The sequence below is a fragment of the Gallinula chloropus genome, assembly GCF_964237585.1.
Source record: "Gallinula chloropus genome assembly, chromosome: 3".
NCBI lineage: Eukaryota > Metazoa > Chordata > Aves > Gruiformes > Rallidae > Gallinula > Gallinula chloropus.
This window is the reverse complement of record NC_140087.1, coordinates 40,277,498-40,288,464: the sequence shown is the minus strand read 5'-3', so window position 1 is coordinate 40,288,464 and position 10,967 is coordinate 40,277,498. Positions and strand designations below refer to the sequence as shown.

Below are 10,967 nucleotides of genomic sequence, written 5' to 3'. Positions count from 1 at the left end.
GCTGGTTTACAGGCCAGCCAGCCTCTGTGGAGGCACTGCCAGAGCTAGGTGGGGATGTACGGTTGGCCCTGTGGAAACCCTAGCTGCCCAGGAGGTCTGGGGGCTCCAGCCCAGCCTACTGCTAGAGTGCCACATCATCCATCCAGGTGAGTCTCCTCACCCTCGCACAAGGAGCCACTGGCAGTGCCATGATGGATGCATGCTTACAACTGTTGGGTTAGGTGCTGGGCTCGCTCCTCATCTGAGTTCATTTGAGCCCAGTAAGACAAAATTAAATCCCTAAAACGTACATACAATGAATGAGACTGCCATCTCCGATCCTGAGGCAGCAAACAGAAAGGCAAGTGACAGCAAGGAGGCTTTTTAGAGCTAAATTTGTCTTCGCTAAGCCATAAGTGACCTCGAACAAAAGATTTTGAAGGAAATGACCCTAACAGAAGAGTCTGCTGAAAAGCAGCAGGATGGAGCAGGTAAAACTATGCTCTGACTCCATTCCTTTTATTCATGACCATGTGGGCACAAGCTGCAACAACTTTAAATGCACTGAAAAACTGAAAGAGTGGTCAGACCCTGGCACAGCCCGCCCAGAGAGGCTGCAGGGTCTCTGCCCCTGGCAGTCCCCAAACCTGGAGGGACCTTGGCCCTGGGCCACTGGCTCCAAGTGTTTCAGGGCCAGGTGGCAGGGCGTTACCATTCCCCGGAGCCCCTTCCCACCTCTGCAGCCCTGGGTCTCCACGGTGTGTGCCATGGTCCCTGACGGGTGCCCCTCACTTGCTTTATGTGACCAGGTCAGTTTTACACGCCAGGGGCCTGCCTGGAGCAAAAAGGCACCCACTCCAGCAGCACAGCCCAGCTTCCCTGCCTTCAACGAGCAGCAAGGAGAAAAATCCCTCCGAGGAAGCTGCGTAGCCCGGCTGTAAAGGCCCGTGCCCCACCCCTGGGCACAGCCGCCCCACCATTCGGAGACCCCTGCTGCTTCCCCTCGCTCTGCGCCCCGCCCCGTTGCCACCCGCAGGGCCGCTCGGAGCCCTCTAGGCGGCGCTGCCGTGACCGCGGGCGACCGCTGCGCCGCTCTTGGCGCAGGCTGCGGCCCGCCCCGCCGGTGCCGTGCTGGCGGAGGAGGCGTGGCGCTGGCGGCAGCCGCGGAGGTCCTGCTGCCGCCTGGGACCTGGCGGGTCGGGGGTCGTCATGGAGGCGAAGAAGATGAACCTGCCTCGGGGCCCCGAGAATCTCTGCTTTGACAAGGACGAGTTCATGAAGGTGGGGGGAGGGCCGCCGAGGCAGGCGGGCCGCGGGAGAGCGCTGTGGGCCCGGGAGGCCTCCCGAGGAGGGGGGTGGCGGGTTCCCTGGCGGGGGTGAGAGGGGCCCGGGGCTTTGCTTGGGGTTTTTTAGCTCCGCTGCGGCCTGTTCCCCGGGCTGAGACCCCCAGGGGAGCGCTGGGTGTGCCACGGAAAGGGGGAGTGGCGGGCAGAGCCTGGCGGCTCGCACCTCTGCGGTCGTATCGCAGCGGGGTTTGCGGGTCCCTTTGCCGGGCTGACGGCGGGGAGAGCCCCGGGCCGGAGCCGCGCCTTTGCCGCCGGGTGATCCGAGTGCCTCTGACCCGGGCCGGGGCCGGGTGCTGCAGCTGCCCTAGGGCTGACCCCAGCCCTTACTTCCTCCAGATCGTACCCTGCGTGCTCTGGAGCCCAGTTGCAGATAACACCGGTAACCGGCGCTCATTGCGTGGAGGGCTTAGAGTAGTTCTTCACACTGCACTTCCACTTGCGTTTGTTTGGGTGGTTTTAAAGTGTGCGCAGGGAATACACAGCCCTGTGTTTTTGGGAGCTAGTCTTTTCGGTGCTTGGTCCCTCCCCTTCCTGCAGCGTTGTGTGCTTTTGAGGTTAAGGGCCGGGACTTCAGAACATTGGAAACTGCTCACCCTCCTTAGTGCCTTTTTGCCCACCGGTGCTTTAGTTCGGCCAACTCACTGGCATATGGAATGCTGGGGTGCGTCCCTGGTTTGAACTTCTTACCTACCTCTTTCTCCCTTTCCTGTTTCATTTTCAGCCGGATTTTGATGTTGATCACTTTGTATCAGACTGCAGGAAACGTGTGCAGCTGGAAGAGCTCCGAGAGGATCTGGAGCTCTATTACAAACTCCTTAAAACTGCCATGGTAGAACTCATAAACAAGGACTATGCAGATTTTGTTAATCTCTCCACAAATCTAGTAAGTCTTATTAAATTGTACAACGCAGTTCAAATTTAGCATGTTTTATTGTGAATTTTTTTTTTGTATGAAAAGTATGTGGCTTTTACTTCATCATTATTACATTTAAGATATCTTAAACTGTGACCCCTTACACTGAGAGAAATGGAAAGACTTTTGTTGTAGGATGTGGCTACTCTACAGAATTGCTGTTGGTGCATAATAAATGTATAGATGTATGCTTTTTGTCCTAATGATTATCTTTTTTAAGTTAAAGCAAGTGGTTTTTTTTAAAAACTGCTAGTAGTTGTAAAATTGAAGGAAACAAATCATTAAAATTGAATAGGAAAGGTAAAATGAGGCCATTCTGAGGGATTCTTTTATGAATGTATCGTAAAAAACTCCAACCCACCTAATTGAGAATTTTAATATTAAAATGTCCACTGTTTGTCCTGCTCTTTTACACCAGTTCATCCAGATTCCAATTATACAGGTGTGAAGACTGAGACTTTATGTTTTTGTTGGAAGAAAAATTTTCATAGGTTGAAGTTTATCATTCTGTTTTGGCTTTGTGTGACAAACAGTCTGACATCTTTATCTTTGTACTTGAGATAACATGTTTTTGCATTGCACTTATAACTGGAGACTATAAAAGGAGGTAGCATTCCTCAGTTCTCTTTTAGTCTCTGTAAAATCATGGTGTCTGTCAGTAGTTCGCATATGACCTTATCAACAAAGTCATAAATGTTTTTATGCTAATTTCTTTAGGTTGGCATGGACAAGGCCCTTAATCAGCTTTCAGTACCCTTGGGACAGTTAAGGGAAGAAGTAATGGTATGCTCAAAAAAATCATTCTACATAGCTTGGTAAAATTCAGCTCACTTTCATATGATACATAGGATGCCTTTTATTCATGTTAGTAGTTCTTATAACAAACTTCTCTTTGAAAATTGACTTCTTAGAGCAGTAGTGGGAGAGGCATGTTTTCAAGCAGCTGTAGTAGTGGTAAATTTATATTTTCTATAGTGCTTTCTAACACAAGATAAGTGATTATTTAAATGTGGTAGATGAATGGAGTCTTGCAAGACCATGTACATGGTGCAGTATTGAACTGTTTTAATATTTGAGTAACTTAAAGGTGGTAGTACAGCAATCCGATGCAAGACAGTCTCTTTAATGACTTTCTCATGAAAGAGAACCATCTTAAAGGGTGGTCTTAGACTGACTCATTCTGACTCTTCCACAGTGACTTGGTATTTAGTGAAGGGCAAAAAATAGTGATTTTTATCTGCATATATGTATCATCAAAAATACCTTGATGTCTGAAACAGAAAATAGTTTCACAGTTACCACAAATAAGTATTTATTACAGCATAAATGCTACTCACATCTGATTTATAACTTCCATTTCAAGACATAAAATCACATTGCTTTTACTGCTTATTTCTGAGAGAAAGGTGTGGCTTTTTTTCTCTGTAAGTTGCTAAAAGAGTGCTTCTGGTTGAAATTACAATACTTGTGGGAGTACCTTTAGGAGCAGGTTATACTTTCAGTTATTTAGTCTTATTTATGGGGTTTTTTTATTTAGGGCAGTTGGTGTACTGTAGCTTTTATTTGTCCTATATTCTTATTAATCTGTCTCTTGTTTTGAGTTTAGATTTTTGAGTTACGTTAAACCTGAAGCGGGAGCCCAACTTCTCATACTGACTTTCTCTCTCACAGAGTCTTAAGTCATGTGTCAGTGAAGGAATTCAAGCAGTAGATGACCGAATGACTAAACAGGAAGATATTAGAAGAAAAAAGGTACAGCAGACAAATTATTATCTTGGAAAGATCCCCATTAGGGCAACTTTTGATTTTATCTTTAACCCAGAGAAAATGGAATTTAAAAAGGTTAGGCTGTCTAGATGCACACTGCAGGATTTTGCACCTCTGAAAATGATGATGGAAGTTTTGGTTGGCAGACTTCATTTTTACAGTGTCTAGGTGATCATAAATCTTGATTTTTACTTTATTTGCCAAGAAACACCTATGTTTGGTTTGATTGACTTCTTTTGATTAGTTACTCATGTTTTTACTTGTAGTAGTATATAAATTTGCTCATTTTGAATGTAGTTGAAATACAACAGTATTAGTTCCTCTCCCCCCCCATAGAAATCACACCTGTCTTTGCTTAACTTGGTAAAATTCATGGATAAGCACAGCTAGTCTACATGTGGGACAGACTTGGTTTGTGGGGTTTTATGGGCTTATGTGAGTAGTACTTCACCTGAGATGTGACTCAGGTATTAAGATGGAGGCAGAAAACTTAACATCAGAAAGCAAAACAAACAAAAAAAAATCCCCACCCAAAATACCTTCAGGGTTGTTAGGTAATGTAAACTGAGATTGGGGTCAGACGTGAAAAATCTGTCTTTAATTACAGATGTGTGTCCTGAGACTTATTCATGTTATTCAGTCTGTTGAGAGAATTGAGAAGATTCTACATTCCCAAGGCACTAAAGAATTGTCCTCGTTAGAGGGAAACAGGTAAAAGATACGTAAATGTTTGATTTTCTTTGTAATTAATGGGACTAACTTAATTTCACAGTGTCAGCATAGATCAATCTGCAAACGTTAGGATGTATCTTTAGATCTGTAACTGACAGAACAAGTGACTTATTTTAGTATGTTCTCAGGTTTAATCTTCTGCAAACTGGTCATTTAAAGATCTGTAACTCGGCCTCCAAAGTTTTGAGTTACTTGTAGTGGTTTTAGTAAGTGTCTGGTCTTTGAAGTTTGCACACAGTAATATTTTTGGGTTTTTTTCCTTGGAAGCCACTAATCTTGTCATGTCTGGAATGCTCTCTACAGTACAATTTATTTCAATATCATTTGTAAGTATAATACAGAATAGCTTTTCTTGTTTTCCCTGCATATGTCTAACTGCTGCAAGAATAGTCTGAAGGAGGCAAGCCACACATGCGATCCTTTGGTACAAGGAGAAGATGTTAGAAATTCCAGTCAGGCTCCCAAGTCTTGTTTTTTAACAACTTCATGGAAAGTGTCTTCTCCTTCTGCCTTTGCTGAGGGATGGAAGGTGCTTTTCAGCCAGTTTTGAAACTGATGTACCAGCTATGTGCTTGAAACAGGGATGCAAGTGCAAATTAGGCTGGAGGAAAAAGGCATGTTGATGAAGCTGTTTGAACGTGAGGCTGTCTCTGCAGTTCAGTGCGCTGGAGCACGTGGGGAGGAGTTGGGGGTAGTAGACAGAAGAATAGGTCGATGCCTAGAGGGGTGAAGCATAATCAAATGTTTCCAGTCAGGGTGAGGGACTTTGCAGAACCATGTTTCAGAGCAAATTTGTACTTGAATGGCTGAAAATTTGGCTAATTTTGTAGCCATGTGAAGGGCAAAACTGTTTCAGAGGAGATAGCTGTTACTAGTTTCACCACATGACTGAAAAGGAAAATAAGAAATCTGGGTGGGGAGGAACACTTACTGCAGTGTGAGTTCATCTGAAAGGCTGCCTTTTCACGGGACGATAAGCAGCACTGCCATGTAGAAATCAGCGTTTGATAAGGCTGAGGCAGCTTCTTCTATTCCCCTCAGCTTCTGCTTCACCAACTTCATCTCTTAGTAGCTCCAAATCAGCTTATGTAGTCTGTTCCAGATGACTATTGTGTGATTGCAGTAACTAGTGGTACCTATCAGAATTCCAAATGTTTAGATTAAACCACAAAAATTGGGGGAGAGCATTATGTATCTGCTGCGGGCGAAGATGGATTGATTTGAAAGGGTCTAATTGTGTATTTTTTTTTTATATCCTCTCTCTTCTAGCCCACTTTTAACTGGACAGGTTTTGGAGAGAATTGCCACAGAATTTAATCAACTACAGTTTCATGCAGTACAAAGCAAAGGAATGCCTCTTCTAGACAAAGTGAGACCGGTAAGTATTGCATGGTAGGCAGCTTAACACTTGTGGAATTATAGCATGTTTTTTGGGTTGGAAGGGACCTCAAAGTGCCAGCTGGTTCCAACCCCTCTACCATGGGCAGGGAAACCCTCCACTGGAGGCAGCCAGAGCCTCTCTGGGTGACCTATAATCAAGGAAAACCAATATGGTTGGAAGACAAATGCCTATTTTCAATGAATTTTATTGAATTTGGGGGTGAGAATGAGTTTCAAGAGGTAATTTTTATCAGTTGAGTAGAAGTATTGCTTCTTCTGAGGGTCTGCGCTTTGTTTGCTAACTTCTTTAGGATGAATTACTTACAAAGGAAGTACAACAGACTTTTTGTCAGCCTAACATATCTTGCAGTTTGTCAGCTTCCTGATACTGAGGCCTAGATCTAGAGATTCCTGGTGGTTTTCTTAGCTGCACTGTACAGACCAGAATATAAATGGAATGTGCCTTACAGAGTGGCTGGTTTGAATATATTCAACATGGGTCTTTTGATGAAATTTGTTGCCTACTGTGGCTGTGGAGGCTGGTAGGCTAATCTCCCTAATAGCCTGTTTGTAACAGCTATCTGCTCTCAAAGATGAATTCATTTTTTGGGTTTTTTTTCCTGTCTGTTTATTGGAGAGAGGGAACAAAGGAAAACTGATGCTTAGAGGTAGATGATATGAATAATGTTAATATGGAGACAGGGTAATGCTTTGAGCAGCTTAGCATGGAGTTGACATTCTTGATGGCTTTGAGCTAGTGAGGTAGTTCATAGTTCCAGTGTTTTGCTATGGATCTCTGTTGGCAACATAAACATGTTTCAGCTCAAGACCTCCATGGCACCATGTTGATTGTGGGCAGTTTACAAGGCTCTTCTGGCCACTGAGTTATCCATCATGGATAGCCACAGAAGTGTGAGCAACAGAATTTATGGTAGGAGGAGCTTTGTTACTTTGTTATGTGGCTGCTTTAATGATGCTTGCCAGGGCTTCTCTCCTGTTACCTGTTGTTCCTAAGGGTCATCAGGTCATAGGTTTTATGATTAGGTAGCAGTGGGGCTACAAGCTTTGCATGTTCAGAACAAATTCTGTGGCTATTTAAAGAACCATTTTAGGATGAATGGACACAATATAGCATGCAAAAAGCCAGAGAAAAGAATTGACTCATTAAATTGGTAGTTCAGCTGTGACTAAATGAAGGTGTGTTGCTGAACTTGCTTCAGATACAGAGTTGTATGGAACCATCGTGGGTCAGAAGTACATTTGCAGGTCGTGTAGCAGTGAGTTGGATCTAGTGGAAGAGATGTTGCAGGAGATGGGGACAAATCATTAGCAAATGGGAGAATTTATATTGACTGAACCAGCTATTTGGCAGAAACCAGAAGGAGCCTAATGGCATGTCTTTTTGGTGGTTTTATAGTTTGTTTTGGTTTTGTTGGGTTTTTTGCCAGTGTTACTCGGTGTCTTTGTTTTGCAGTAATTGGGCAAGTAGTGCTGGGAACGTGCCATTTAGTTTTTGACAGTGAGGGGTAAATGCTGCAGTTTTTATCCCTGGTGACATTGTAAAAATGTGTATTCTCACACATAGTGGTTCAGTTGAGTAATTATGGACCTATTTCTTCAGGATAAAGAGGACCTTATCTAAGTTAACATGTAACTTACAACATATAAAGGAAAATACTTTCTTTTAAACTTTATTATAAATGTTATAAACCTTACTATATATGCTAAATAGCTTCAGTAATCTGTTAAGCTTGTGTTTAATGTTAAGTTAATGCTGGCAGATATTGAAAGTCGTGCGATTTTCAAATGACAACGGGAAGCTGAATTACTTATTTCTGAAGACTTTTCTTTAGTAATGATGATTTTGGTTTTTTTTACTTCTATATTTTGTTTCTCTTCGTAGCGTATAGCTGGAATAACAGCTATGTTGCAGCAGTCTCTGGAAGGGCTGCTCTTGGAAGGTCTTCAGACTTCCAATGTTGACATAATACGTCACTGTCTTCGCACTTACGCAACAATTGACAAAACACGAGATGCAGAGGCATTAGTTGGTCAAGTGCTTGTGAAACCTTATATAGATGAGGTAAGATCAAATTAAGAATCCCAGGAAAATGAATCGATGTGCAAATGTACTTAGTTTTCTGTTGGCCTTCAGTTTTCTTTAGCAACAATTATATTATGGTGACTCTAGTTCCAAGCTTCAAGTGAAAATATAAAAACACGTTGTCAGATATTTGAAGTATCTTGATAAAAGAAGTTTGTTAGGGTTTTAATGAATGTGGTAAAGTGATGTTGCTATAATGGCAAGACTTCTCTTCACCTTTTTCACTGGTGTGTTGGGAATTACGTCCAAGTCAGGTAATAATTCCATACTGTTCAGAGGATGTTTGTTCCCTATTGGGATCTGAATCTGTGCCCTGTTGCAAGACAACTACTAGTGCTGACTGTGCTGCTGCAGGGCGCTTCCCTGGCTTTCACTAGATTGTGAGAGCATTTCATAAACATGTGAAATTCCCTGTCCGTAAGTAGGTTGTTAAATGGGGTCAGTGCCAGGGCTATGAAAGTTGTCCTAAACCTGGCACTATGAATCTTTCACTGGTATTAACTTTCCTGCTCCTGTGGGGAGGAAAAACTGTAAAGTACAAGAGCTGCCTTACCAATTCCAAATATACAATTGTTTGAATTTGTGCATGTTAGTAGAAGGCAACATGCGTTTTCCCCCCATCGTTGCCTCAGTCATCCATAACACTTTTCAGTGGCTTTGAGACCCAAGTTAGGCTATGGATGGATCTTTCCCTTTGCTGTCAAGATTTTTCCTTTATTGCCATTACTCTTTAAATTGAGTTTAAATTAATAACATTCCCTCTGCTCAGTAGACCATTAGAGGTGTGTTACGATGTGAGGTGCTTTTTTCTGCTTTCCAGGGTGTTGAAACCAGCTTGTTCTCTACTTGTATGTTACCTGAAAAAATTAGATGGCTTATAGTATAGAGTTAATGCTCTTATTAAGAGCTATGAAAGCAATTTGAACATTGTTTCTGGAAGTATTGAATATGCTTCTGTAGGCAACAATATGGTTACTTTTTCTTAAGCTAATGTGTGTTTCTGAACATAAATGCAGGAGTGACCTTAAAGGTTCTTTTTCCAATTAGTGTCTGTTTGCCATGGTGTTCCCAACCAAGACAAGTGAACAATTAATCTGTGTAACTTTTTCTGAAGGAATTGTTCTTCTAAATCAAGATAGGGAAAATAAATTACCTTTTTTTAACTCAGTAATGTCTTCAGCAGCCAAGAGATAGAATTGTTACCTTTCCCTTCCCTGTGAAATAGTATGTCTGATAACACCAGAGCTGTACCATATTTCAGTAGGATGTTTCTTTTCTGCTGTTGGAAACAAAAAATTTAAAATTATTCTGGTTTTATGCATACAGATTTACAAAGCAAAGTCAACTCCTTCCTTTTGAGTGGGGGAGAGAGTCGAAGTGTGGTGGCCTTTCTCCTTAAGAACAGACTACCTTTGGGTGCGTGCTGATACTGTAGCAGCTGCTACAGTGGAGAAGAGGTTTCCTTCCCCTCCCAGTTTTCTCCATACCTATTCTTTCACCACTTCTGCACCATTCCACTTGATTACATAGCAGAATGCAAAAGTGTTCAAACAGGTGTTAGAACACCAAGAAATATAAGCTGTTGCTCTCTGCTGAGTTGTACAGTTACTGTCTGCCTTCTTTTTATGGCAGAGATTATTCCTTTTCACAAGGTAGGAGGTACTGTCCTGACAAGCAGCTTTGCTAGCTGTGTTGAAGTCTCTCACAGAAGATTCCTAGCTGTTGGCTTACCTGCATTTGGGATTGGGCCAACAAGCTCTAAATTTAGAAGAAAGTTTCAAGTTTATTCTGAGGTTTGGTTAGTGTTTGCCGATGACCTGTTTGACTTCACAGACTCCTTCAAGGGGACGGTGATGTGTGCAGAGGGTGGCAAGCCAGACACGGTGGCTAACATTTAAAAGCAACAAATACCTTCCCATTCTTGGGTCCAGTCTTGCCAATTAGAGTACTGCATTAAAGGAAATAATAATTCAAGCTGGCACGTTATACCTGGAAGCTATAGTATAAAAAAATATACTGGCTATCCCAATATTTGGGGTTATACTGTTAGGAGTTTTGAGGGAGTAGACTGTGAGTCCTGCATTACAGTATTTCATATTCACTTTTCTGACATTTAACATTGAAATCTTCTTGGCAGGTGATTGTGGAACAGTATGTTCAGTCTCATCCTAATGGCCTTCAGGCTATGTACAATAGACTGTTGGAGTTTGTTCCTCATCACTGTCGTCTGTTGCGCGAAGTAACAGGGGGAGCTATTTCAAGGTAAATACTGTGGGATTTCTTTCAATTGCACTGAAGTTAGAGGAAGTATCATATACTTTTGAAATGTTTTGCCTAATTAGCTTCCACACACAAATGTTTTATCTGCCCTTTTCTGGAGATTCATCTTCAGGTTTGATTTCTTAATCCTATCTGGTTTTCCAAACAAAACAGTTAAACTTGCTTGGTGCTGCGGCCAAGACCTTCAGAGGAGGGAAGAAGAATCCTGTATTTTTCAGTGTTAGAATTGAGTGCTATTTGTAATACAGTGTGTCAGATACAAAAAAAAAAAAAAAAAAAATCAAGGTATCCATGAAACATGACTGTATGCTTCATCCAAGGAGGAGGGCATACTGAAGCTATTAAAAAATAAAAGTTCAAAAGTTATTGCGTTGTTAGCAGACATCATCGAAGTGGAGAAGATCCCCAGAGGTTTGATGTGATTTATTGCTTGTACTGGAACTACAGGTTTAATTGATTTGTGTAG

The 10,967-nt window shown here is 42.4% G+C and overlaps 1 protein-coding gene across 1 annotated transcript in view; it reads left to right on the top strand.

Annotated features, from left to right (window-relative positions):
• Positions 1-1,188: 1,188 nt before the first annotated feature.
• COG2 (component of oligomeric golgi complex 2) overlaps positions 1,189-10,967 on the top strand; it is a gene marked incomplete at its 5' end in the record, with an annotated part of 29,652 nt that continues 19,873 nt past the window's right edge. The window contains 8 exons of the mRNA XM_084261060.1: positions 1,189-1,260; positions 2,047-2,208; positions 2,956-3,021; positions 3,910-3,990; positions 4,613-4,716; positions 6,007-6,115; positions 8,021-8,200; positions 10,359-10,483. Of these exons, the coding sequence (XP_084117186.1) occupies positions 1,189-1,260; positions 2,047-2,208; positions 2,956-3,021; positions 3,910-3,990; positions 4,613-4,716; positions 6,007-6,115; positions 8,021-8,200; positions 10,359-10,483 (899 nt within the window). The remainder of the gene's footprint in view (positions 1,261-2,046; positions 2,209-2,955; positions 3,022-3,909; positions 3,991-4,612; positions 4,717-6,006; positions 6,116-8,020; positions 8,201-10,358; positions 10,484-10,967) is intronic.